At 40.3% G+C, this 27,928-nt stretch overlaps 1 protein-coding gene across 2 annotated transcripts in view; it reads left to right on the top strand.

Annotated features, from left to right (window-relative positions):
• Positions 1-1,757: 1,757 nt before the first annotated feature.
• ankrd27 (ankyrin repeat domain 27 (VPS9 domain)) overlaps positions 1,758-27,928 on the top strand; it is a 37,144-nt gene continuing 10,973 nt past the window's right edge. Inside the window, exons 1-14 of one of the 2 annotated variants that reach the window (XM_072434539.1) lie at positions 1,758-1,921; positions 9,250-9,372; positions 10,650-10,760; positions 11,940-12,248; positions 13,169-13,228; positions 14,331-14,384; positions 14,653-14,718; positions 14,995-15,071; positions 15,567-15,688; positions 20,139-20,217; positions 20,620-20,752; positions 21,608-21,697; positions 21,930-22,051; positions 22,794-22,876. In XM_072434539.1, the coding sequence (XP_072290640.1) occupies positions 9,271-9,372; positions 10,650-10,760; positions 11,940-12,248; positions 13,169-13,228; positions 14,331-14,384; positions 14,653-14,718; positions 14,995-15,071; positions 15,567-15,688; positions 20,139-20,217; positions 20,620-20,752; positions 21,608-21,697; positions 21,930-22,051; positions 22,794-22,876 (1,408 nt within the window). In that variant the 5' untranslated portion in view covers positions 1,758-1,921; positions 9,250-9,270. Of the gene's footprint in view, positions 1,922-5,743; positions 5,816-9,249; positions 9,373-10,649; positions 10,761-11,939; positions 12,249-13,168; positions 13,229-14,330; positions 14,385-14,652; positions 14,719-14,994; positions 15,072-15,566; positions 15,689-20,138; positions 20,218-20,619; positions 20,753-21,607; positions 21,698-21,929; positions 22,052-22,793; positions 22,877-27,928 lie in introns of those variants that run through there. The other variant, XM_072434538.1, reaches the window with a different exon arrangement.

The raw sequence follows: 27,928 nt of genomic DNA, 5'->3' as shown, positions 1-27,928 counted from the left end.
ATACAATGGAATGTCCATCATGTGTCCATGTTTCAAGTCAATGAGAAAAATGCTGATATTATCAGATGTCTTTTGTAAAAAGTTTATTAAAATTGTATAAGCCAGTTCCAACTCGAGTTGCCTAAATTGTAGATGGTATGTTAGTTGTTGACGCGCTAGCTCACTGTTTTGTGTGATCCCAGAAAGTTCACCGAGGCAGTTCCAAAGTTCATAGTATCCTTTATTAATTACAAGGAGTCTTAAAACCAGTCCAAGCAGTGCTTCATTTCATATCAATAATAAAATCCATAATCACCAGAACGCTTTCACTACATAAACAGTTCCGCCGTAAGCGGTCATCAAACTGTGGGCTTGTCCGTCTAGCAACGGATAATATAATAGATCCATTATACCTGTCCCACCCATATAGATCCATTATACCTGTCCCACCCATATAGATCCATTATACCTGTCCCACCCATATAGATTCATTATACCTGTCCCACCCATATAGATCCATTATACCTGTCCCACCCATATAGATTCATTATACTTGTCCCACCCATATAGATCCATTATACCTGTCCCACCCATATAGATCCATTATACCTGTCCCATCCATATAGATTCATTATACCTGTCCCACCCATATAGATCCATGCTCCCAGGGCCGGCCCCAGCATAGTGCCCTAGGCGAGCTACCCCTGACTTGCTAGAATATGTAACACACTGCTTTCGATTTTTCCAAAATAGTGTTTGGATACATAGAAGGGGGCGCATTAACTCAGCCAAGCAAAAAAAATATATATATATTTAAAAAAATATATAAAAAAAAATCCGCAGGCACCAGCCTAACCGGCCTAGTAGAAGGGCCGGCCCTGCCAATACACATGGCGTGAATACATGGAGGCTAAAGTGGACGGCACACGGAACTAATGCTGCAAAATGACAAAACACCAGGGACTCAACTTAAAGTTTTACAAACAACTTTCTTATTTTCAGTTATGTGACAGAAATGTAAATTAATTCATAGCTACTATATCTGTCTACAGTCTGGTGACAAGTTAATTATAGTCCTTTATATATATTCTTTATATACAAACGGAACAGTTTGGACTGAAGTGAAATGTTGCTGTTTTGGGGACATACTTATGTGATATTAAGAATAAAATGTGTAATTTAAGGATAATCTCTGTTATTTGTTTATTACTGTGAAATATAACGTTTATTTAAAAAAATATTAAATATGCTTTTAAATGGCCTACAAAGAATTAACTTTACTCGATTAATTGAAGAAAATAATCAAATCAATAGATAACTTGATTACTAAAATAATATGTATGTATGTATGTATGTATGTGTGTGTGTGTATATATATATATATATATATATATATAATTTATTTTTTATTTTTTATTATTGGAATAAATCAATTTATTGAAACAGCGTTACGAATATTTTGTAATACCCAAAATGTTGTTAAAAACATATTGATGTTGGTTAATCATTGTAAATCTGTAATGGTCTGCTTTGTTGGCCTATATTCCAGACTTTTGAACATTTGCATTTTCAAAGGGCTATTTTCGAGTTCTTTCTTATCATGGCATGCTGCTGTTGTCCTGAAGGGGGCGGTGTCGCTCTTATTTCAAATTTGGTCAAGACTCATGTCGGAGTTTAACCAAGAACCCAGCTCTGTTCTTTCATGTTGCACGTCGTTCACACACAGCGGCCCTTCTCATTATCGCCGCTGTTGACTAAACTGCTGCGAGGTTGGACAGAAATTTCATAAAACACACCTTTTTGATCATATGTTTGGCTAGAATGTGTATCTGCGCCGCCTCCACCACCAGCTGATGACCGTAAACAGCTCCTGACAGGCGGGTACGGGGTTTGGAAGTGCCATGCTAAAGCCTGGATGAACGGAGGTACACACTGAAATCAGGTAAGATTAAACATCTTTTTTTTGCTCTCTATTTCACTTTAAATAGCACTTAGCACACGCTGCTGTCAGCTAACGCCGCGGATCGCTTTGATGATGGCATCGTAATGCTAAATGCTAACGATGCTAAAGGCTCGCTTGTTATGGCTCGCGCTGGCGTGCGGTGTGTTGTCGTTTAACATTAGCTCAGTCACTGTAAGCTAATGTTGAAGCTTCCTGATATTCATCCATTCTATGATACAAATTAAACATAGGTTTTGCTGTGTCAATATAACACTCAAACAAGCATCTTAAAGCTAAATTGTGCAGTAGTGGTTTGATAAAGATGAGTACTTGAGCATAAACAAATCGTGTTTTAACACGTATTACATGGTGGACTTTTTATACATCAATAATATAGTTTTATTATTGATTAATTGAATGATTAATCAAATATAAAGTAATAATATTAACAGATTAAGTGAATGCATTTAAATTGACTGTACTAATTGGTCTATTGTTACTGTGGAGATCTGGGCTCAATTGTTTATGCAATATAAGTTTGTATTGTATTCTTATATTGCCATTGAAGGAGGCAATCACTCAATTTACTCAGTAAAACCACTGCAGCTTGAAGTCATTGCTTTGTGTTAGATTCAATTTCCACTGTGTCATGCAAAGTATAAACAGAAATAAATGGCAAGGCAAGGTTCCACATGTTGAGCAGTTAGGTTTAATACTATTAATACATTTCTAATAACAGGGACATTTACATTTACAAAATTACATTTACTCATTTGTCAGAAAGCTAAATAATAATTGCCTGACCCTTCCTTTAATTAATAAGATCATGAGTAAGTAAAAAATTGTGTTTTTGAAAGCAAGACTATTTATTATTGATGAGTAGACGTGCATGTTTGAGCAAGAATTTGAAGAATATTTTCTGTTCCATGATTACTGGCTTGCATACAATTTGAGGGGAAAAAAATTCACGAGTAAAAGTAATTTAATTCATCTGGTTTCTTGATTTTAATGGAGCATTCCTGGAGGACTGAAGGTTTACCTCAACATGTTTAAAAAAGGTCTATTATTTTTTGTGATCCATTTCAATTATTTAGTATATTCAGTTGCAACAATGTGATTGAAAATACAATTAATAATTATGTTCATTCAGCCTCTCGAAACCTGAGGTAAAGCCACTTTTCTACTCTACAGTACAAAACACATTACTGATAACATAGGTCTATGCTTTCTATAATATGAGATAAGATAACCTATATTTGTCCAATAATGGGGAAATTCTAGTGTTGCAACACAGATTAGGCACAGAAGTATAATAATAAAAATGGATAACTTAAAAAACTGTTATATTCTTGATAATAAAACTCTTATTTACAGCTGTTATATGGACAGAAAATATTGCACCATTGACATTATGTCACAGTATTGCAGATGATTATTACAGTATTGGACATGCATTATAAAAGCTGAATGACACATGTTCAAGAGTAACAGTGTTTGTTGTAAAGTGCACCGAGTCCAGAGCGCAGCCCAGGACGGAGCTGGACTTCTTGATGACTCTGTCCAGCTTCTTCCTCTCCCTCTCTGTGATGCTGCTGCTCCAGCAGGCCACACCGTACTGGGGGGCTGATGCCACCACGGAGTCATAGAAGGTCCTCAGGAGTGGCCCTGTCACTCCAAAAGACCTGAGTCTCCTCAGGAGGTAGAGCCGACTCTGGCTCTTCCTGTACAGTGCGTCTGTGTTATGAGTCCAGTCCAGTTTGTGGTTCAGATGAACACCCAGGTACTTGTATGAGTCCACTCTCTCAATGTCCCTTCCCTGGATGTTCACTGGTGAGGGGGCAGTGGGGTGGCGTCTACGGAAGTCCACCACCATCTCCTTGGTCTTCCCTGCGTTGATGAGGAGGTGGTTCCGCTCACACTAGTCCACAAAGTCCTGCGCCAGTCCCCTGTACTCCACATCATCATCGTCGTCCATGATGAGTACGATGATGGCAGAGTCATCAGAGAACTTCTGCAGGACACAGCTATCCGTGTCCTATCTGAGGTCTGCAGTGTAAAGGGTGAAGAGAAAGGGCGCGAGGACGGTGCCCTGGGGCGCCCCCACACTGCAGGTCCGAGTGTCAGACACACAGTCCCGGGCTCTCACAAACTGGGGTCTGTCTGTGAGGTAGTCCAGGATCCACTCTGCCAGGTCGTACTCCACACCAGCCGTCTCCAGCTTGTCCCTCAGGAGCAGCGGCTGCATGGTGTTGAAGGTGCTGGAGAGATTTTTTTTTTAAAAAACAGAATCCTCACAGCACTGCCAGGCTTCTCCAGGTGAGAGAAAGAGTTGTGCAGCAGGGAGATGACTGTGTCCTCCACTCCGATGCCAGGTCGGTATGCAAACTGCAGCGGATCCATGGCTGAGGTCTTTGGTGCGCGGTGTCTTGGGCACTGGTACCAGACAGGAGGTCTTCCAGACCTGTGGTACCACCCTCGGCTTCAGGCTCATGTTGAAGACATGCTCCATAACTCCACACATTTCATCTGCGCCTGGAGCTGATCAAGGCTGCTGCCTTCTTTATTTTAATTCTATATTGGTACATTTTGACAGTACAGAGGTAATCCGTCGAAATAATGTGATTTGAGTTCGTATCCAAATAATTGCAATGTTTGTTGTCCACAGTAAATGCACAAAAGTTGTCATCCACAATATGGGGTCTTATTATGTTTAAAACCTAAGAATTACAAATTGAAAAAATACAAACAATTAAAACGTTTGGGGGTGGGGAAATCCCTACTTGACCTATATATAACGTTTGTAAATGGCCCGTGATCTTTTTATCTTCATTATCTCTGCCTGTTAGCCACGGTTGTGGTTGTTTATTTTCAGACGAGTGTTGTCATGAGTGCGTGGCCGTAGGATAAACTGCCGGTGTGGCTGTCACGTTTAGCGCTGAATCCTCTTGGCTGCATTTTTCCCTTTTAAAAATGTTCATAGACTGAGAAAAAACAGGAGTCAGGACTTTAGTGAGTATTATTCAAGTTAAAAAAGAGAAGCCTCAAGTGTGCTGGGTGATTATCTCTCTATCATTATTTTAAATTTTATAATATTTTTGAGAATTAATAATACTATAATGAGTCTTTATATGCTTTTTCAGACACTCAAAGATGCTTTACATTTTTCTTCATTATTCACTCATTCATTTACACGTTGAAGTGCACTGGTGGTAACTGCTGTGGTGTCCTTGGGCAAGACATTGCCTTGTGTGAATGGGGCGTGTGGTGATGTGGGTGGTCAGAGGGGCCGATGATGCCACAGAATGTCAGCCTTGCTTCCATCAGTCTGCCCCAAGACAGCTGGGGCTTCAATAATAACGTACCATTATGGACTGAAGAATTTAGGAATGATGGACTCGTATTATAAAGCTTTTGCAGAGTGCATTAAAACTCTGAACTCTTAGAACCCCAAATCAAAACTGTGGCAAAACGGGGACTAAACCTGGACTAGAACACGACCAAGTCTTCATCAGGACTAAACTGGGCTTATACCTAGTGTGAACTCATAAAAGTTGTATTTAAATTATTTATGCAGCCCACTGTTTTAGTCTTATTTGGTGAAACATAATTATTAAGAAACTTTCTGTATACATAAATCATTTGTAAGGTAATTAGCCTTAGCCGCACATAGTTCATAACAGCATATTAGACTGTTATTGTATTGTAAAACCCCTCTGGAGGTCTAAAGTGCTATTGGCCCAAAGGACATTCCTCTGAGCTGCGGATCTGTGGGTCATAGGACAGAGAGCCCACATGACTGTTTCAGCTGAGTCTTAGGGAGGGAAAGTGTGTCACGCTTCAGTCTGAGAGTGGCACTGAAGGAGCAGGACAGGGAACATGAAGCTCAGTGAACAGGTGAGTAATAACAGTAACATTTAGTTTTGACACTTATTCTGCTCATATCGTGCTGTCCGGTTTAAATAGCTTTTTATAAAACAAGTTCTTATGGGGAACCTTATGTCCCACCCTTGCACAGCCATAATTGTGTTTTTTTTAATCGATCTGTAACATACATTTTAATATTATATAGCATAACAGACCAATACCATCCAAATATGCAATTATGTATTCATATTTTCTATATATTGTTTTGGTCCAATATGGAAGAGCATCGTGTGTCTTTCCAAGTTTGTCCTCAGTGCATCTCATCATTGGCTTTTTGAACATTATGTATTAGTTACAAAAAATTGTCAAGCATAGAACTATGAAGCTTAAATTGCATATTAGTCATGGCAAGATCAATTGAAAATATTGATATGTTTATACTGTCTTAAGTATCGATGCTCGTGTAAAAGTTTTGATGCTTTAAAAAAAAAAAAAAAAAAAAGTTAACACTTCAGATTTTCTACACATTCTATAATTTGACTTTTTTATGTTAATCACTAAATCATAGTAAACATGATTTAAGATTTTACTAAAAGTGTGACTTACTGTCTTCTTGTTTGACCATTTTTGTGAAGTTTATATTTTGACTTCCTGTTTGGATTGCATGACTTACTCTTGCAAGGTAATTCCATAATATTACTTTGTCAAATTTACATAATAGTTATTATTTTGTCAATGAAAATATATGACAACAATTTAATTTACTTAAAGGTGATATGGACGATTTTTTTTCAGCACATTTTTTATCATATTTCCTCGTGGCGTGGATAAATCATTTGTCCTGCCACGTATCAATCATAAAACGCACCTATCGCTCACCTGCAGCTGCGTCAGGCTCGTCCCCACGTTTCCGCGTGCCTAAGCGCATGGATCTATCATAATATAGTTCCCTCAGTGTACGGGGCAAAATGAAGACGGAGAAAGACAGTTCGAGCTGACGCAGAAGTGGACAGAAATCTACGGGAGACGAGCGATGTGATGCGCTCCGTTGCGCTAATAAACAAACGCACGTGTGTGTTGTATCAGTCCGCACGGGGGAGTGCGCATGTGCACTTCTGCCTGCGTTCTCAAATCACCGAAAAATCGTCCATACCGCCTTTAAATTAATGTTTTAACTGTTAATATAAATTGTGCACTTCATTTTGTAAATATTTTTAACTGTAATTTTCCACTTTTTCCTAAACCTTTTGCCACTTGAATTATGTAAAACAAGCAACAGAAGCAGAACGACAAGATTAATATTGGATGATGCTATCTGCTTTGTAAAAAGTAACATCAAAGCGTCACTATTTTTATGTGTTTACCTTTATTTATCCAGGTAGTTTGATTGAGTACCAATTCTTAAGAGGCCGCAGCACATAATGCATACAATACAAATACATTTAAAAAAATATCTCTAAACGTTTTTTGTAAATGTATTTGCTTGGCTTTAGTCATGTATACTTTTGGTATCTTTGGTCTACATTCTCATATCTAGCTCAATCTCTATTAAATTTCGATCCCCAGTCTTTGTTATAAAAGATAATGAAGCGCTTAATCCTTTGTTTGACGTTTTACGTAATTGATTTCTTGTCTTAATTGAATGGTAAGGAAAGAGTCTGCTAAATCAGAGCAGCATTTCTCGTTATGTTTGGGAAACCAGATAGATAGAAATGCTGTCTATATGTCTATATGTCATATTTATAAAAAGTACATCAAGACTGGTCCAGTTTTTTTTTTTATGTCTTGTCTTGTAAACTTGTAAAACAGAACTAGTTTATTTTAGAATAGATGCATAAAACTATTCTTTTTACAACTAATTGTTGTTTGTTGTAACTGTAAGCTCCCTTGTAAAAGAGGTTTTAAGTCTCAATGCGACTCTTGCGGTAAATAAAGGCTTTAAAAACATTTGATAGTGAAGGGTTTGCCGCTAAAGGCTTAATTGGCGACATTGGCCATTGGTCGGTACTAGATTATACACGGCTAACTCACGGAAGTTCAACATTTTTTGTTGTCAAAAGTAATTACAAAACATTTATAACAGACAATAAACAGTTTCCACTAGTTAATATACGGAATCGGGGCGAAAGCGACCTAGACCGATCCCGCTGATACAGCTCAGGCAATAATTTTTTCTCTAAAAAGCTTTTTTCCATTGCATTACAGTCTGTTTCACTTCACACATAGTATCTCAAAGATAGTGTTTGACCATAAAATAGATAACCATAACCCCTAACCCTAAGTTTTTATAGTAGTTAGGAGACGAAGGGAAAAAACGTAATCTATAAATTAAAAATGTTTAATCCCGCAATAAATTTTGGGTCAGAGCGGGAGTCAAACACAGGATCTCGAGCGCCCCACGCTGTGTTTTTACCCGCTGGGGCAACAAATCAGAAGATTCTCTGCTGCGAGACAGTAAATGTACCTCTAATGTGATTTGGGCCACCACAAGGGCCGCCATATTGGATTCTGTAACTTCCGAATTCTGACTTCAGTGAGTTAGGCGTGTATGATCTAGTGCCGCCCATTGGCCATTGGCTCAAAACAGCGGTCACGTTTGATGGCCGGGGCTTGGCTACTGTGCACAGAGCCAACTGATCAAATGCATCTCTCTATCATTTCAGCCTCTCCACAGATGTGATCTGTAACATTAAGGCTAATGCATTCCAGGTTAAGCAAAAACATCTCCATGGGGACAAGCACGTGGCGGTCCCTCCACCAGAATATAGAGTGCACCTTTAAAAAGACAGATCTTGTGCACTGGGAGCTACACATTGGCAGACAGAGACTGTGGCAGTTTAGATAAAACTATACATGCATATATGTCTAATACATTGTTTATCCATATGGAGATCCTCCCCAAGTTCACATCACAAAGAAATAGGCTACAGATTCAGTTTAAGTGAGGCATTACCAAAGAATAGATGCAGTGTTTTCCATGATTATCATTGCCTGTTTTGTAACAATGGTTTATTTCTCAGTCAATGTCAGTGTTTGTGGGAAATCATCTGCTGATTCAAACCAATCAAATCATAAATGGATTTCCAGCTTCATGAAACTTTGAGGGCACAATTTGAAGGAATCATGAGATCTTTGCTTTGATCAGTTTCACATGATGATTGTATAATTCAGTCCCTTACCAGAGAAAATCTAGCTATGTTAAAACAGCAACTCTTTTTCAACTCTTTGGGTTCTACAACATCTTTTGAAGAGAACAATATTGCTGTGTTTACATGCATTCATTGTATAAACACTACTAACCCTGTAATTTAGAACCCTACAAACATCACTAGAAAAGCTATTGCGAAAAGTTATTGTTGTATTAGCTTAGCAGTTCTTTCTGTGTACTAGTGGAGCACTGTGTGAAGAGCATCATAGTATTGTGTATTTCCCATTTGTTGACATTGTTGTCCTGTCTCCTTTAGGATCCAGACCTCCAGCTCCTTATGGCTGTTTATGATGAGAACATCCTGAAGAATCCCTTTTATTTGTCCTTGGAGAAGCAGAGGGCCGACCTGTGCAGCCGTGTGGCTGAACTGCATGGCATTGTGAGTCTTCTCTTGTAATATCACTTTTATCTCTAGTTTTGTTGTTGCATGACCAGTATGTGACATTTTATTTTCATACTTTTTTTTTTTACTATACATAAAATTACAAGGAATTGTAAAGTCGGCACACAATGTGGAGGTGCAACTGTTTAGTCATTAAATTGTATTCAACATTGAAATTGCATAGATGGATCAGATGGTAGGTCCTGAGCAGCTGTGACTGCGTGTTCTGCCACTATGTTCTAACCTGACCATGTTCTAACCAAAAACTATCGGGAACAAACTATGGGCTGTTTTACAGCGTTACAGAGATTCAAGTTCTTGGACGTGGCTTTTGTTATTTATAATATTAAGTTTCAAAGTAGAAGACAAAAAAGGTCTTTTATTTATGCCAACGTTCGAACTTATAACTGAACCATCATCTGGACATAGTTAAGATCAAAATGTTAATTCAAGTGGTATCATTTGGCTGTCATTGTCATAGAAACAGGAAATTGTGTTTTTTGTAACTGTCTGTTCACATTTGACACTGCAGTTTTCCTCACAAATATAATTATGTAACACCAGAGGTCAGCTGTACTATAACATGTGGATTTCCTTAATCAGATAATGTTGACATTGGGTCATTTTGACTACAGACGTGCACGCTAGATAAAGCAAGATTGAAATTAAAATAAATCTCTTGACTTTGTCTTAAATAAAAAAACAAAATGACAAGTACAATTCACATGAATTAACTCCTCAGTCCAATTGATGATGGATAAAATCAGTTAAAAAACTAACATGCATTTGAGAACAGACTGCTGCAAAATAAGTTACGCAAGTCAGACTTAAGCAGTAAAGCATGGTCTATGTTGTGTAAGCAGCCTGCATACACTAGTCGACCATCACGATATGACTATGTAGCACATACACAATAAAATGCACTGCGGCTGGCAACTGTTCAATTTATTTTAGTAGCACTACATGACAATACCTGGTTTACAATACAGGTGTGTGTGTGTCTGTCTGTCTGTCTGTCTCTCCGTCTGTCTGTCTGTCTGTCTCTCTGTCTGTCTGTCTGTCTGTCTTAGACAGAGACAGAGAGACAGACAGAGTCTCTGTGTTTGTGTCTGTGTCTGCGCGTGCGTGTAGGTGCGTGTAGGTGCGTGCATGTACATATACCGGTATGCATATATATATATATATATATATATATATGTGTGTATGTGTATGTGTATGTGTGTATATATATGTTGCAGTATTCGTGTTGCTCTCTTGTGTTTCCTCGGCTGTAGGTGTTGGTTCCTTGTTGTGGAAGTTTAACTGGGAGCAGTTTCTCCGACTCAAGGTTTGAGAGCTATGTTCTTCAGCCAACAGAGGATGGATACCACACTGTTGATGGAAAGGTTTGTATTTCAAGAAACATACTTTTACTTCCAAGAAACACAATTTTACATTTTAATTTTAGAAATATTTGGCTCACTCTGATTGCATAGTATTGTGTTCTGGGGTTTTAGTTGTGTATCATGTTTGTATTATATATTTATATATATAGATGATTTAGCTACAATTCTTTACACTAGATTTGTTTTTCCCTATATTTGGGTTTCGTTTTTCTATTTCATAAAAAAAAGGGAAAAAAAGAAATGTGATTAAAGGCCAGGTTCAGTGCAGCTGGCCGCAGTGTCGTGAGTTTGAATCCCGGCTCTGACAATGTACTGCATGTCTTCCTTTCTGACACTCTCCTCTCCTGATCAAATCTACGGGCAACACAATCTTTTAAAAAAAGAAAAGAAAATCTGATTAAAACAAATTTAATTAGCGGAGGATTATACCGTATCTATGGTGATTACAAAAACAAACCACCAGTTTTGAATAACATTGACTGACAATATGTGACAAATGAGGATTGGACATGGGAATTCCTTGCTGTTTGGTGTCTTTTTTTTTTTTTTTGTCATTTAGATTGATAATAATGGCTCTTAAAACTAAAGGTGTTCCATTTATCCTCTCTTGGAGTGGCACATGTAGTAATTAAGCTCCTTATGCTCTGAGAGAAAGAATTCAATGTAGGGTTAATGTTTTATCAATTGCACAGGAGTTAAAGGTTGAATGGACGATTTTTTTGGCCCAAATCTGAGTCTCATTTCCTCGTGGCGTGGACTGCCAATTAGTCCTGCCATGTATCAATCATAAAACGCACCTACTGCTCACCTGCAGCCGCATGCGGCTCGTCCCCACGTGTTTGCGTGTCTAAGCGCATTAATCTATCATAATATAGTTCCCTCAGTGTACAGGACAAAATGAAGACGGAGAAAGACTGTTCGAGCTGTCTCATAAGAGACGGAAATCTACAGGAGACGAGAGATGTGATGCGCTCCGTCGCGCTAAGAAACAAACGCACATGTGTGTTGTATCAGTCCACACGGGGGAGTGCGCATGTGCACTTCCGCCTGAGCTCTCAAATCGCCGAAAAATCGTCCATTGCGCCTTTAAGTTCGAACGAACAAGTTAGGGTCTACCTGCTCCTTGTTCCTATACTCCTGTTTCAATATTGTGAATATCGATACCCTTTTCTCATGTAGGAGGTGCGTATACAGGACCGACAGGTGGTGCTGGGCTCCGGTTTCCCCTCCCCGGCCTCCATCCCCATTCTGTTTGAGGAGACCTTTTATAACGACCAGGAGCAGAGCTACAGCATCCTGTGCATCTCTCGCCCAGTGGAGGAGGAGCCCAGCCCCTCTGACCCCTGCCCGCCGCCCCCCTACTGCCTGAGGAGCGTGGAGGATGTCCGGGACTTCCTGGGACGCCACGCGCTCAGATTGGACAAGTTCATCCAGAGCTTCTGTCAATCGTTCAAAGAGCAGGAGAGGAAGGGACTGCGCCATCACATTGTACGATACCGATGCTATTTATAGAGTTGTCTATGCTGGCCAAGCTTGTATTTTCGCTTTGATAGCTGTCATGATACAATGATGTCAGCTGAATTAGAGACGATGAAGTGTTCAAATGAATGGTCTGTGTCCGCATGCCCAGGGTGTGTCCATTCCAAGGCTCAGAATAGCACAACTATTCTTATACTAACTAAATCATTAGTTCTGGACCAGCCAGTCTCCTACATTGTGTTCCAATTCAGAAGGGTCTGGAATCGGACCAATAAAGGGGTGTAAAAAAAAAATTAATAACTACATGGGACTGTCCAAACGCATCCACTAGTTTGTAGCATGTGTCTGTCAAATGTGGGAGACAGCTCCTCTGAATGGTCACATTGAGATAAAAGAAGTTACATATTTTGTTCTCAGATACATGCAAGAGTTTAAGTAAGAAGTAGAGTTATGAGTAAGAAATCCACTCTGTGCCAATCCTCTTTTTGACCTCCAGTTCCCTTTCAAGCCGTTATGTTTGTAAAGACACGAATAGACTATTAGTTTCTCTGATTGGTTAATCTGCCAGTCAATCACAGGCATTTGAAAGATATTGTTCCAGGCCAAAGCGTCTTAGTATAGTCAAAGCGTGTGGTCTTGGCTTGTCTGGAAACTAAACCATCAACATTAGAGACATTTATGTGAATGCAAAGTAAATGTATGTCACATACAAAGTTGGAAGCTGAAAGAAACGTACAGCAAGTATACATACTTTCTTTTTTTCAACTAGCAAAAATTAGAATAATAATGATGAGGGGCCAATTCATACTCTCTTTACGCTGCCGATTCAGTGATGATTCAATCAGGAACATACAGACAAACTAATTTACTATTTAAAAAAAATCAAGTGAGTCTAATGAGAACATTTTGTTCATGTTTTTGCCGTTCAGGACTCGGTGAATGGCCTCTACACTAAATGTCTTCAGTGTCTGTTGAGGGACTCTCGTCTGGTGAGTTAACCCTATTTGATCCTGATTTAGTCTACATTCGCTTTTCAAAGAAGTATTTCCTCTCTGAGTTAATTAATCCTGGTTGCGGACTAATTAGTCCTGGTTGAGGACTAATACGTACTAAGGACTCTTCTACAGCTATGAAACGATGACGAGAAGGTTTGAAATAAAAAACAGGTCCCAGGTCTGCTTCTCCATGACTTTGTGTAGGTGTGACTTGAATTTGGATTCTCCTGAGTGTTTTTTAAGCCGCTGCAGTCGTCATTTGTCAATGCGACTCTGAACTGCTCCGTCATTTTATAGTTATGATAACCATAATACATCACCACGACAGTAACAGTTAGGGCTGGGCAATGAATCGAAAGATCAACAGATCGAGATCGAGTGATGAAAGTTGATCCTCTGTCAGTATAAGCATGTGGTTTTGAGCAGAGGTCAGACTTTGGAGGGAACAAGAAGACATTTGAATATTATTTGTGTTTAATGGCATAGATTAGTCTGTATAGTTTATGTCATTATGATTATGTCATAAGTCATTTTTACTTTTTTGAAAGACCAAATAAAATCTAAGCAAAAATTAATACAAACAAAATAGAAATGGCAAAAATAATAAGTAGTTCATGACACAGTCCACACACAAAAAATGTATCCAGTTTGAAGTATTCTTTAAATATAATGTCTTTTGTCTGTGGGTTTTGTCTCACATTCAAAAATGGTTTAAAACTCCAACATCCTAGTGTGTACCAGTCTGTAAACAACCTGTTTAAAACACAAAAAAGTAAAAATTGCTATGTAGTGCAAAAAGAGCTGCAACAAGAAATACAGAGTAGGATAGGTTTGTGACAAAGTGAGTAACTAAATTGCTATTTCATTTGCGTTTAATGTCTTTTTTTAACTCAAGCACTTAAACTTTTTACATCCCTAATAGAGTCTAACAGTTTACAATATGTCACAACACTAGCCTTTCTGCATCTGCTTTCTGTCCGTCTCTTCTTTGGTCTGTTTTCCAGTGATTTGCAGGGACCATGTGACGGTGATTGTTGCATCACGTCCTGTGCAGTGACAAATGCATTTGTCTCACTCTGATCTCGTTATTCCACAGAAGCTCTTGGCCAAACAGGAGGTTCAGATGACTCTTCTGAAGCAGGCTGTGGAGGTAACACATTTGTTATCAGTGCAGTTCATTCATATGTACAACAAATGTGTATGAAGGTTTACCACTAACCAGACAATTCACACACTTGGATATTGCCCTCCCTCTGTGCCACAAAGCCACTGCAGTGCTTTTTAAGGATAAATCTCAAAACTTAAGTATTAAATGATACTAAATCTAGGTTTTCATACGTTTTACACAATATAGTTTGAATGGCTAGAACTGCTAGTTTTCTTTGTGTTTTGACCAGTGTTTCTTTCTTTTGTGGCAGATTTATGTTCATCATGGTATCCATGATCTTATCTTTAACTTTGTGGGAACGTTGGAGGCCAGCCAGGTGAGGCTTATGTTGCCCTTTGATGGCTGTTTGCTGCAAAACTAACACATTTGTCATCTTGTGAACTGAACATTACATAAGAGAAGTAACATATATAAGAAAAACATATAATGAATGGATTTGCAGGAGTGGACAAAATCCTATGCTATATCGCCTTCCAATTCTTTTAAGCCAGGGAAACACGTAGTAACTCTATTGATTGTTCTGGCTCTGTGCACAGTACATGATAAATCTGTAGTTTAGTGGGGTCTAATCCGCCCGTCCATCTCTCCACAGGACGCTGCCTTCAACAAAATCGCCCGGAGTCTGGGGGAACTGCAGCAGAAGGACCTGGGGGTCAAACCAGACTTCAGGTCAGCTCAGAAGGCATTCATCAGTGCTAGTGGTATCAGAGTCACAAACTAGGAATTTGCTTCAGCAATGTGGTGTAACATGAAATGATGAATAATAATAATAATTGTAAAATATAAATTGTGTTAATTTAAAGACATGCATAAAATAAGATGTTAAAATAAAATAAAAATACAAGAATATTTGGGGTTCTATAGCTATTATTGCAATTAGTGACAACTATACTCACAAATTCTTTTGTCCAATTTTAGACCTGGTTTTGTCTGATGATGAAAGGTTTTAGACCCACTGGCATAATGTTTTATTTAGAAAGATTGAAGAAAATAAAGCCAAAGTTTTAGTTTAGATTGATGTATATGTAAAAATAAATAGAGGATCCTGAAAAAAAAATCACATTACTCTTCTGAAAATACATTTTTGTTCCTAAATTAGCTTTTTGCTGTTTATTTCCTTTGGGACTTGAGCTCATATTGACTAAAATGTTGTGATTGTTGCAGTATAAACTTGTCCCGGGCCAAGAGGGAGCTGAGTCAGTTAAACCAGCAAATGTCGCCGCTGCTCAAACTCATGTGTTTACGAAGAGTGGCTCTGATAGCCACTCAAACAACCAAACGCACAGGTGAGCACTCAAACGCATCATCGCTATCAGAAATCACCATAGGACATCTACCGTATTTTTCAAACTATACAGTGCACTGTCAATGAATGAATGCCTTTTTTCTATCATTTTTCATATATAAAACGCACCGGACTATAAGGCGCATTAAGCAAAACAAAACGTGTACCACACAAAATCGCTTGGAGGTCAGTAAGCACAACCAGAATTAATCCATATATATAGGGTGCACTGGTTGTTTTTTGAGAAACTTAAAAGCTTTTAAGTGCGCCTTATAGTGCGGAAAATACAGTACATCCATAGGAAATCCCATCTTTAGCCTAGACTAGACAACTAAGCAATAACCCTCCATTTGGTGTATAAAATATTGTATATAAACTATATAATTGAAGCTTGGGTCGCTAAATCATATTATCCATCCATCCATCTTCTGCCGCTTTATCCGGGGCCGGGTCGCGGGGGCAGCAGTCTGAGCAGGGACTCCCAGACTTCCTTCTCTCCAGACACTTCCTCTAACTCCTCCGGGGGGATCCCGAGGCGTTCCCAGGCCAGCCGAGAGACATAGTCTCTCCAGCGTGTCCTGGGTCTTCCCCGGGGCCTCTTCCCGGTGGGACATGCCTGAAACACCTCCCGAGGGAGGCGCCCAGGAGGCATCCGGAACAGATGCCCGAGCCACCTCAGCTGGCTCCTCTCGACGTGGAGGAGCAGCGGCTCTACTCCGAGCTCCCCCCGTGTGGCCGAGCTCCTCACCCTATCTTTAAGGGAGCGCCCAGCCACACGGCGGAGGAAACTCATTTCGACCGCTTGTATCCGCGATCTCGTTCTTTCGGTCATTACCCAAAGCTCATGACCATTGGTGAGGGTAGGAACGTAGACCGACCGGTAAATCGAGAGCTTTGCCTTTCGGCTCAGCTCCCTCTTTACCACAACGGTCCGATGCAGCGACTGCATCACTGCAGCCGCTGCACCGATCCGCCTGTCGATCTCACGCTCCATCCTTCCCTCACTCGTGAACAAGACCCCGAGATACTTGAACTCCTCCACTTGGGGCAAGGACACCCCACCCACCTGGAGAGGGCAAGCCACCTTTTTCCGGTCGAGAACCATGGCCTCGGATTTGGAGGTGCTGATTCTCATCCCAGCCGCTTCACACTCGGCTGCAAACCGTCCCAGTGCATGTTGCAGGTCCGGGTTTGATGGAGCCATCAGGACAACATCGTCTGCAAACAGCAGAGATGAGATCCTGTGGTCCCCAAACCGGACACCCTCCGACCCCTGACTGCGCCTAGAAATTTGGGAAATTTGTGACTGCGCCACAGAGCAGTCTGTGGTACTGATCCTTGTGCAGGTTTAGCGTTCAAAGAGTTTGAGGAGCTAAATCATATTATAAACAAGTAAATTATACATGAATTATAGAAGTAGTACTAACAGGATGCTTGAAATCCTTTATGCTACGTTGTTTTCAAGGTTGGGAAAGTGCTTGAATTTTTGAAAAAGAGCTAAACGTACTAAAACTGCAGAGCTGACTGCTTCGTGCTTTTGTTATAACGTTATCTGTGACTTCTGCATCTGTGCTCCATGGCACAGGTTTGCCTCAAATTAATTACTTGAAGAGGGGTAGCACTTTTCACCAGCTGTTGCCGTTGGAAAGTTGGAGCTGACTTTGATCATGAATTCGCTCACCTTTTCATGCGTATTACACGGCCTGTCCAAAAAAAGAGTTCACTACAGAAAAAAAGGAACAATAAACTTCTGCAATATTAAAAGATTTATTTTCATCCAGGGTTGTATTATTTTTCACCAGTTGATTTGTATTGAGGCCCTAGTGTATTTAATTAGTTTACTCATGCCACTTAATTACACTTTATTTTCTTTTATATAAATTAATTATTTCAGATTTTTAAAAAATCATCAAGCTCAGTTTTGTGATACTTTTATCATGTTCTCAAAGTACATATTCAAAAAGAAACATACATATCATATATTTCATTGTGCTGCATAAACTACCTTGAAGATGCTTGGAAAGTGCTTGAATTTTCTCTTTGAAAAGGTGTACAAACCCTGAACTAAACAGGGCATAAACTTTAAGTGAAAGATCTTACATAAATTATTACGTAGTGGGAATAGTACTTTAGTTTTTGTGTACGTTAGCAACTGCAAAGGAATACATTTACTTTTCTACCCATTTGCTAATGTACTGTTTAACTGAACTTCCAACAAACTATGAAATTAGATATTCCATCCATCCATCCATTTTCTCCCGGGGCCGGGTCGCGGGGGCAGCAGTCTGAGCAGGGACTCCCAGACTTCCTTCTCCCGAGACACTTCCTACAACTCCTCCGGGGGGATCCCGAGGCGTTCCCAGGCCAGCCGAGAGACATAGTCTCTTCAGCGTCTCCTGGGTCTTCCCCGGGGCCTCTTCCCGGTGGGACATGCCTGAAACACCTCCCGAGGGAGGCGCCCAGGAGGCATCCGGAACAGTTGCCCGAGCCACCTCAGCTGGCTCCTCTCGACGTGGAGGAGCAGCGACTCTACTCCGAGCTCCCCCCGTGTGGCCGAGCTCCTCACCCTATCTTTAAGGGAGCGCCCAGCCACACGGCGGAGGAAACTCATTTCGACCGCTTGTATCCGCGATCTCGTTCTTTCGGTCATTACCCAAAGCTCATGACCATTGGTGAGGGTAGGAACGTAGACCGACCGGTAAATCGAGAGCTTTGCCTTTCGGCTCAGCTCCCTCTTTACCACAACGGTCCGATGCAGCGACTGCATCACTGCAACCGCTGCACCGATCCGCCTGTCGATCTCACGCTCCATCCTTCCCTCACTCTTGAACAAGACCCCGAGATACTTGAACTCCTCCACTTGGGGCAAGGACACCCCACCCACCTGAAGAGGGCAAGCCACCTTTTTCCGGTCAAGAACCATGGCCTCGGATTTGGAGGTGCTGATTCTCATCCCAGCCGCTTCACACTCGGCTGCAAACCGTCCCAGTGCATGTTGCAGGTCCGGGTTTGATGGAGCCATCAGGACAACATCGTCTGCAAACAGCAGAGATGAGATCCTGTGGTCCCCAAACCGGACACCCTCCGACCCCTGACTGCGCCTAGAAATTCTGTCCATAAAAATGATGAACAGAACCGGTGACAAAGGGCAGCCCTGGCGGAGTCCAACATGCACTGGGAACAGGTCTGACTTACTGCCGGCAATGCGAACACAGCTCCTGCTCCGGTCATACAGGGACCGGACAGCCCTGAGCAAAGGGCCCCGGACCCCGTTCTCCCGGAGCACCCCCCAAAGGACACCCCGAGGGATTAAAAATTAAATATTATTTTTTAGAAATAAATACATAAGACTCATCACCCTCCCTGTTAAAATAGATAATACAGTGAAAAAAGTGATCGTTTAGATTCTTTCTTCCCCATATAAAAACAATTTTATTCCTTTGCTAAACTACTTCCAGAACACTAGAGCTGAACTCTGGCTGATCTTGAAGCGTAATCACATCTGACATACAGAGTCTCTGCACTGTTGGCCTTTAATGCAGTTGTCCAGTTTGCTTTTGGAAATAGGAGTTCATTAGTGCACAACGACCCCTCTGTCTGAGCGCAAAGTGGTGCGATCCGCCCGAAATTAATGTTTGTAAAAGAAGCAATTTAGTTGTTTGTGTAACAGCAGTGAAAACACCAGCGACAGGGAATGTGTTGTTTCAGGATTCCTGCTCCATTGTATTAATAATTAAAATTAAAACCGAAAGCCAAAACATTTTCTCAACTAAGAGAACCATAGCTACAAAGGATTATTACACACTTAAAAGTACAAAGTAGACGTTTATGTAATTGGAAGGACAAAACAATAAATAATGCTCATAATCTGGTATTTTCAAAGGATAGACACAAAAATGAGGAAAAATTTGAAAATATGGGTTTCTTGCAGCGCTCCTTCAGATATGATCTGATGATATGATCCTTCAGATATGATCTGAAGGAGCGCTGCAAGAAACCCACATTTTCAAATCAATATTGTCCACACGTTTTTGTCACAGGAACCAATACTTTTAAAGTGTAACAGTCCTCTTATTTAAGTAGGAGAAAAGGTATGTTGTATGAAAACTACCCAGATAGGAAACTGTATACATTCTGTGGTGAAAAGTATCGCAGTACAAAAGTAAAACTACTATACTTTTTTTTGGAGTGGATAATTTTACTTCTGTACATTTGAGAGTATGTATCTGTACTTTTTACTCTACTACTTTTTTTTTTAAACATACCATTATTGATACAATTATAATTCAGTAATTGATTGAAGTACCAAAAATCTGCACAAATCTTTATCCCTAAATTAAATTAAAAGTACATTTTTGAACAGGTAATTTGACTTAAGTAACAACATTGAGTACTCGTTCCACTACTGTATACATTTATCTGAAGTAATGCAGTGTTTTTCTTTCCTGCAGTGAGCATAGAGGCCGTGAGTGCAGACGACCTCCTGTCCGTCATCCTTTATCTCCTCGTCAAGACAGAAATCCCAAACTGGTGAGACAGACTTTTTGACCCTGAGATGTTTTGGGCAGCGTTGCAAGTTCAGAGAGTCTCGAACTACGTGAGGCAAATGCCGTAAACAGCTTCAAAAATAATTCTATATTCTCATCTAGATCAACACAAAAATAACTGGTGTTCATCAAAGTCCCGAAGGCAAGCCATCGTTACGTGACTAGTTTTCTCTCTCTACCGCCATGTGTTGTGCTTTGGATTTTGAATAGCCTTTATTTCTTTATAGCTTTTTACGTAGACTCGTGACTCCTTGTGGCTGTGTTTTCATCAAACTAAACCTTAATCATTTTGTCACAGTAGTACAAGATGAAAAGCTGTGAGTGGTGATAAGACATCAGCCCTTATTTGTTTCCAATACTAATAAACGTGGCTGTCTCTCCTCAGGATGGCCAATCTGAGGTACATTAGGAACTTCTGCTTCAGCCACTCGACCAAAGACGAGTTGAGCTACTGTCTGAGCACGTTCGAGGCCGCAGTGGAGTACATCAACCTGGGGAAGCTGCAGGACGCGCGATCGGTACGTCTTTCTCTGTCAGAATGATCTTTAAAATGGCATATTGTGTGTTTTTAAGCTACTTAGTTATAAACTGTAACACATGCAGGTCATTGTTTTGCATTGTGTTCACTATGAAACCCAACATTGATCTAAAACAGCTTGATAATAGAAAGAGATCCATTGACTTCCTGTTCAAAAGTGCAGAACTGATTAGCCCCACCTCTTCATAGTTGCATTTCACCGTAACAGCAGCAGATTTATATTCACATGTTTGCATTGTTTAAAAATGGTTATGTGAATTTTTAAACCCTTCATATATGATCCTGAGTCAGATTTTTTATTTTAATTTTTTTAATCATTGCAAGTAAGTACAGAACAGTGGCGGAGATGGGGGGTAGGTGAAAACAGACATTTTCTGGACACTCAAAAAAATATATAACGTGAAAATGTTCTTCTAATCTGTTAGATGAGGGTTAAGTATCAGAAAAATGTGAAATGATTCCTGGAAAATGTAGAAATATCACAATATTATCGATATTTGTATTAATCAATGGAAATGTAACTCTGAGTAAGATTATGATGAAGGAAAACTGTTATAATATGGTCCTAAACTAAACTATAAACCATACATTTAACATAATATACATCCTCTTTTAGAGCAAATAACCAATTTATTGCTCAACATTCTACAGGGTCAGTTACCTAGACTTCAACAGGCAGGACATTGTCATGATTTATGAAAAGTTATCACGTTCAAATGTTTCTGTTCTTTTTAGATATTTCCTATGAAAGTGAAACTGGCCGTTACCCCGCAGCTGGGAGTATGAAATCATATTGTATTTCCATTGTAAAGACATGTTTTGTGTCTCTTCTCAGGGCTGTGAGCTGAATGACAAGGCTCTGTTCAAGGAGAGGATGAGTCTGCTGGCTCAGACCGCTGCCTCCCCCATACACTGCCTGTTTGAGGTGAGCTTTGCTTTTGCATTAGTCGAAGTTTTTTGTGCCCATGAATAGAGTTGGACTGTAAGCAGCATAAATGAAGGTGAAGAGCGGGGTGAGACATTCAGCCTTCCATGAGTACATATACATACATTTATATACTAAATACTACATATGATTGCTACATAATTTTTTACAGACGGATGTATATGTGGTTGCCATTGTTCTGACCGTTTGTGTTTGGTGTATGTTTTTGCAGCACATCGCAAACGGAAACGAGGCCGAGATCGAGCGTCTTCTGAGTGAAGGAGAATCTGATGAGGACATTCGGATGTGTCACCCGCTCTGCTCATGTGACCTCTGCGACCTCCAGCTTTCAGGGTCAGCAGTAACATATACAGATGTGTAAAAGTAGTCAACATGTCAGGCATTTCTAAGTAAAAGGTTATGGATGTAACAACGAAAGAAGCGGAACTGAGAAAGAACTGAGAAAACATTTCTGAGTCTTTCCTCAAGTACTGAATTGTACAATTGGGGAACTTTTGTTAGATGATGAAAGTGAAGGTAAACCAGGATTAAAACTGTATTTCCGCTGCAGTGAGTCAGGCTGAATCACTTCCTCAAACAGACTCATTCCCACTGTATATTTTATTCAAATGTTCTTACTTTCATTGATCCTGAAGACATTTTCTGTTCTATTTTCTATTTGTTACATTTGAATTATGAATGATGAACAAAAAGCTCATGATAAAACGTGATAAAAGGTGTTCGCCTCATTCTCGCTGCCTCATACATAACAACTTTTAAATATTCAGTTCTTTTATTTTTACACTTAGAGCTAGAATTTTAGAACGTTAGAACTAGAATTTTAGAACGTTAGAACTAGAATTTTAGAATGTTAAAACTAAAATTTATTCAAGGCCATACACGATGCACACATAATATGGATTCAAGGAGATTCAAATTATATAATAAAATATGTTGAACACACATACAAATACACCAGATTTGAGCTCTTGGTTAGTTTTACTTTGTATCTTTTACATTCACCATGTTTACTATTGTTTATATGTAGTATATTTCAAGTATGTGAAGTAAGCTGTATTTGTATGACTTGTTACAGGAAGCTTAACGACCCCTCCATTATCACACCTTTCTCCAGAGACGACCGGGGCTACACTCCACTGCACGCCGCTGCCATCTGTGGTTAGCAACATACTATTTTCAAAAATAACACATACAAAAATACCAAAATAGAACGTCACTTGAAATGTGTTTTTTCTTCTGGACCAGATGTTCTTTATGCTTATTCAAGTTAAATAGAATGATCTCTGAAGTCAATCTCCATGGGGAAAGGCTCACATTTAGTATATGGTTAAATTGAATAAGTATACCCCTCCTGCCTCCTCCGCTTAGGTGGTTTAGTGTGTGGTTTAACTCATAAAAGCAGGATCAATCTGCTTACCAACTGATCCATCTTATGTAACACCAAGTTGGGTATGTCTATATCTGTTTAGTACTGGATTAACTGTTCAGATGTCAGTGTTTTCAAACATGTAAATGATCTTGGACTTATAAGAATATTAATATAATATAGCCGCAAGCGGCAATGATCGGCCCTCGCCACGCCGCCGCCACACCGCCGCCACGCCGCAAGAGGAGGGGGCGCTAACGCGCCCCAATTGGCCTTTTATTACGCCTACTGCTGAATCTGTGACGCTGTCACATCTTCTCCCCTTTGTTTTACCATCAAAAAGCTATTTTATTTTGAATTCTTGGCAAAATGTGCGGCTTTGCCGCACAGACACCGTGACTCTTTGAATGAAAATGTGGATAACTTTTGATGGTCCTGAAGATGAGTCTCACCAAATTTCAGGTTAATAGGGCTGACGCCCTGAGGGGGAGGTGTTTGTGAAAGTCTAAAGTGTAAACATGTTCTGGCGATTTCCCCATTGGAATAACATGAAAGCCCAAGCCTATGACCTCCCCTACCCCTAGCCTCCTCTACCCCATTGCCTACACTTCTACCCCCTGTTACATCCCCATCTTTTTCTCTCTACTTCTTCTGTCTTGTTCATTTTATCTGTATATTAATGTGTTCTGTACGTGTTGTCCCCCCTATCTGTAAATACCCCCCCCCTTTTTATTATGTTCAGCGTCTTTGGGTCACTGAAAAGCGCTATATAAATAAAAGTTATTATTATTATTATTATTAAAGGTTTGGGTCATCGTTACGGCAACGCCATAACAATTATGACATGGGTCTCATTGACTTTTTTGATGGGGATGCTAAAATTGAGTTGTGTGTCAAATTTCAGATAATTTCGCAAAACTAAACATTTAACCTCCATATAAAATCTATAGGGGGCGCTGTCGCGCCAAATTAATTAATTTCACTTCAAGTAGGTTTAGGGCAAAGAGTTTAACAACTGATTCTAATTTGATGCAATTCGGACTTTATCTGCGCAAACGGCAGAAATTTTAAATATGGGAGATTTCTGAAATTTTAGTTACAGTTTGTGGCTTCGCCGCACAGAGACCGAGGTATCAATGTAATTTGGATAACTTTTGATGTCCCACTCCTCAGTAGCATTTTCACCAAATTTCAGCTTTTTAGGGCCAACGCCCTGGGAGGAGTTCGTAAAAGTATGACGTTTGGAAAAACTCCGAAGTCATGTTTAGCCATTTTTGAAGCAATATGGCCGACATTTGGTTGGGGGGACGGCGTTGCCGTAATAATATTTTTTACTTCTCTTGTCACCATCTACCTCTGCGCCAAATTTCATGATTCTACGATCAGATTTTTTTTGGGTCATTTCCCATCTCTCAATGCATTTTTGGTACATTTGGTGGCGCTGACGCGCCAATTTTTTTTATTTTAGAAAAGGGAAATAGCCAGAATGTAGAGAGGCACGATTTTTAGAGGTGTGCAAATTTTTGTGACTTTTCGTCAATGTTCACTGGGTGAAAAATAGGGGGGTTGGTCCCAAGAAGAAGAAGAAGAAGAAGAAGAAGAAGAAGAAGAAGAAGAAGAAGAAGAAGAAGAAGAAGAAGAAGAAGAAGAAGAAGAAGAAGAAGAAGAAGAAGAAGAAGAAGAAGAAGAAGAAGAAGAAGAAGAAGAAGAAGAAGAAGAAGAAGAAGAAGAAGAAGAAGAAGAAGAAGAAGAAGAAGAAGAAGAAGAAGAAGAAGAAGAAGAAGAAGAAGAAGAAGAAGAAGAAGAAGAAGAAGAAGAAGAAGAAGAAGAAGAAGAAGAAGAAGAAGAAGAAGAAGAAGAAGAAGAAGAAGAAGAAGAAGAAGAAGAAGAAGAAGAAGAAGAAGAAGAAGAAGAAGAAGAAGAAGAAGAAGAAGAAGAAGAAGAAGAAGAAGAAGAAGAAGAAGAAGAAGAAGAAGAAGAAGAAGAAGAAGAAGAAGAAGAAGAAGAAGAAGAAGGCGACGACGACGACGACGACGACGACGACGACGACGACGACGACGACGACGACGACGACGACGACGACGACGACGACGACATCATCATCATCATCCAGCGGGCCGCCGGCCTTCCGACTCTGCGCTTTTGACTTGATAAAGATGGCGCCCTTATTGTGTGTTGAATTAAAAAAGAACTTGACAGACGGGGACACATTGGACATGGCCAATCCAGTGCAAATCAACACAAGTGTCAGTCAAATTTGCTGCGCCGCCGCACAGAGACCGTAGCACTTAGAATATAAATATGGATAACTTTTGATGCCCCGCTTGTGTGGATGATATTTCCCAAAGTAAAGCTTGATCGAGCTATTGCCCACGGAGGAGTTTGTTAAAGTGTGAAGCATGAATTTGAACATTTCAAAGATTTGGCGTTTTCCCATTTGTGACAGTATATTTGCAGCTCCACGGCACAGAGACCGTACCACTTGAAATCAAAATATGACTGACTTTTGATGCCCCGTTTGTGTAGATGATTTTCCCCAAATATGAGATTGATCGGGCAATCGCCCTAGGAGGAGTTCGTTAAAGTGTGAAGCGTAAAAATGTGGTCATTTTAGAGATTTCGCTGTTTTCCCATTTCTGACATATATTTGCGGGTCCGCCACACAGAGACCGTAGCACTTAGAATCAAAATATGGATAAGTTTTGATGCCCCGCTTGTGTAGATGATATTCTCCAAATATGAACTTGATCGGACAATCGCCCTAGGAGGAGTTCATTAAAGTGTGAAGCGTAAAAATGTGGTGATTTGAGCGATTCTACGATTTTCCCATAAGGATAACATGGGATGTTTCTGTCAACGCTACGGTTACGCCGTACAAAATATGACTTTGGCTCTCATACTTTTATGATCAGGATGGCAAATTAGAATTTTGTTCAAAATATCATGTCATTTGGAAAAACTCTATTGTTTATAGACCACTCTGAAGGCCAAATAGTCAGAATTCTGGGAAACGTTTGCGGCTCCGTCGCACAGAGACCGTAAAAGTTATCCTTAAAATTTGGATAACTTTAGATGCCCCACTTGTCTAGAGGACGTACACCAATTTTGAGGTTGGTGGGCAAAACGCACTAGGAGGACTTCGTTAAAGTGTAAAACATAAAAATGTGGTAATTTGAGAGATTTTGTGGTTTTCCCATAGGGATAACATGGGAGGTTTCTGTCATCGCTACGACTACGCCGTAAAAAATTAGGCATTTTTGTGATTGGCTTTTGTGATTGGGACGGCAAAGTAGAATTTTGGGTAAAGTTTAGACAATTTTGGTAAAACTAATTTTTGACCTTCAATGTTAATTTAAAGGTCACTCTGTAGGGGGCGCTATCGCGCCCATTTCAATTTTGTCAGCCTAAACTGGTCCAAACTAGAAAGTTTAACAACTGATTCAAATTTGGTCCTAATCGGACTGGTTTTGATCAAATGGGAACAATTTTTAGATCTGCAATATTCCAAAATAAGTTGTCCAACTTTGCGGCTGCGCCGCACACAGACCGTAAAAGGTATCTCAAAAAATTGGATAACTTTAGATGTCCCACTTGTCCAGAGGACGTACGCCGATTTTGAAGTCGGTGGGCAAAACGCCCTAGGAGGAGTTCGTCAAAGTTTGACGTAAACAAAATGGCTAACTCAGCTTGTTTTCATTTTCAAAGGAAGATGGCGGCCATAGGGTAAGTCTGGGGGCGTGGCCACAATAATATTTTTTTTTTGTCCTCACGAGAGGAATGCGTGTCCCGAATTTCGTAGCTTTACGACAAAGTTGACCTCGGGGCGTCTCCCATAGGCGCAATGTATTTTGACTTTTGTCGGTGGCGCTGTCGCGCCATTTTTTAACGAAAAAAAAAATGGCCCAGAAAAAATCAAATTTTTCGCCGATTCTGAATTTTGGGCAAAGTTTGGTGAGTTTTTGAGCATGTTCAGGGGGTCAAATTAGAGCTCAAAAAGCAGAAGAACAAGAAAAATAAAAATAATAATATTTTTAGCAAAAACAATATAGCCGTTTCCACTATAACAACAAATTATACATCGTTTGAAAGCTCTAAGCCTTCCCCATGCCGCCATGGGGTGGAATCATCATTACGAGCGCTTACGCGCTCGTCACTCCCCATTCCGTCGGGATGCCCCGCCCACTCCCCATAGACTTCCATTGATTTGAGCAGATACAAGCATGGCCCATGCCTGCGGCATGGATTCTCGCGTACAGGACGATGCCAGGAGGGTTTTTGGAGGAATGCAGCGCTTCGCGCTGCTGTTGTCAACAATTTGTGAATGGGCGTAGCAGGAGTAAGTATGCATGATCCATGCCTTCGGCATGGGCTAGTTCACTGTACTTGCCAGGGGCGATGGGGCACCAAACATGCGGGCTGCCAGTTGCAACGCTGCCTTCGGCAGCGTTGCGGGAGCAATAGGCCCTCCGCCCTGCTGGGGCTCGGGCCTAAATATTCCGATGCGAAAACAATGTTTCCCATTTTCCAAATATCATAAACTATACATTTTCGGAAAGCGCTCGCGCTTTCCTACCTCATGGTGTGGGTCCCTGGTCACTGAAGGGTACTTTCGTTAATTTTGAGTGGGCTCCGCCCACTTTGTGTTTTTGGCCCTCTATACAGTTATAATGTTGAATTTTTGCATAACATGCTTATATGCACGGAACATGCAAGAGATGGGGAACGTATTCGTGAGCTACTTAGCGCAAATGAGTGCTTTATATGGGGATGACGACCGCTTCGCGGTCGTCATCCCAATGTAAAGTGCTCGTTTAGTGCGAACTTTTGCACGGGCTTCGCCCGTT

This window comes from Eucyclogobius newberryi, unplaced genomic scaffold, assembly GCF_026437365.1.
Source record: "Eucyclogobius newberryi isolate DKJ021-1_F unplaced genomic scaffold, fEucNew1.0.hap1 SCAF_7, whole genome shotgun sequence".
Lineage (NCBI taxonomy): Eukaryota > Metazoa > Chordata > Actinopteri > Gobiiformes > Gobiidae > Eucyclogobius > Eucyclogobius newberryi.
This window is presented reverse-complemented; position numbering and strand designations above follow the sequence as displayed.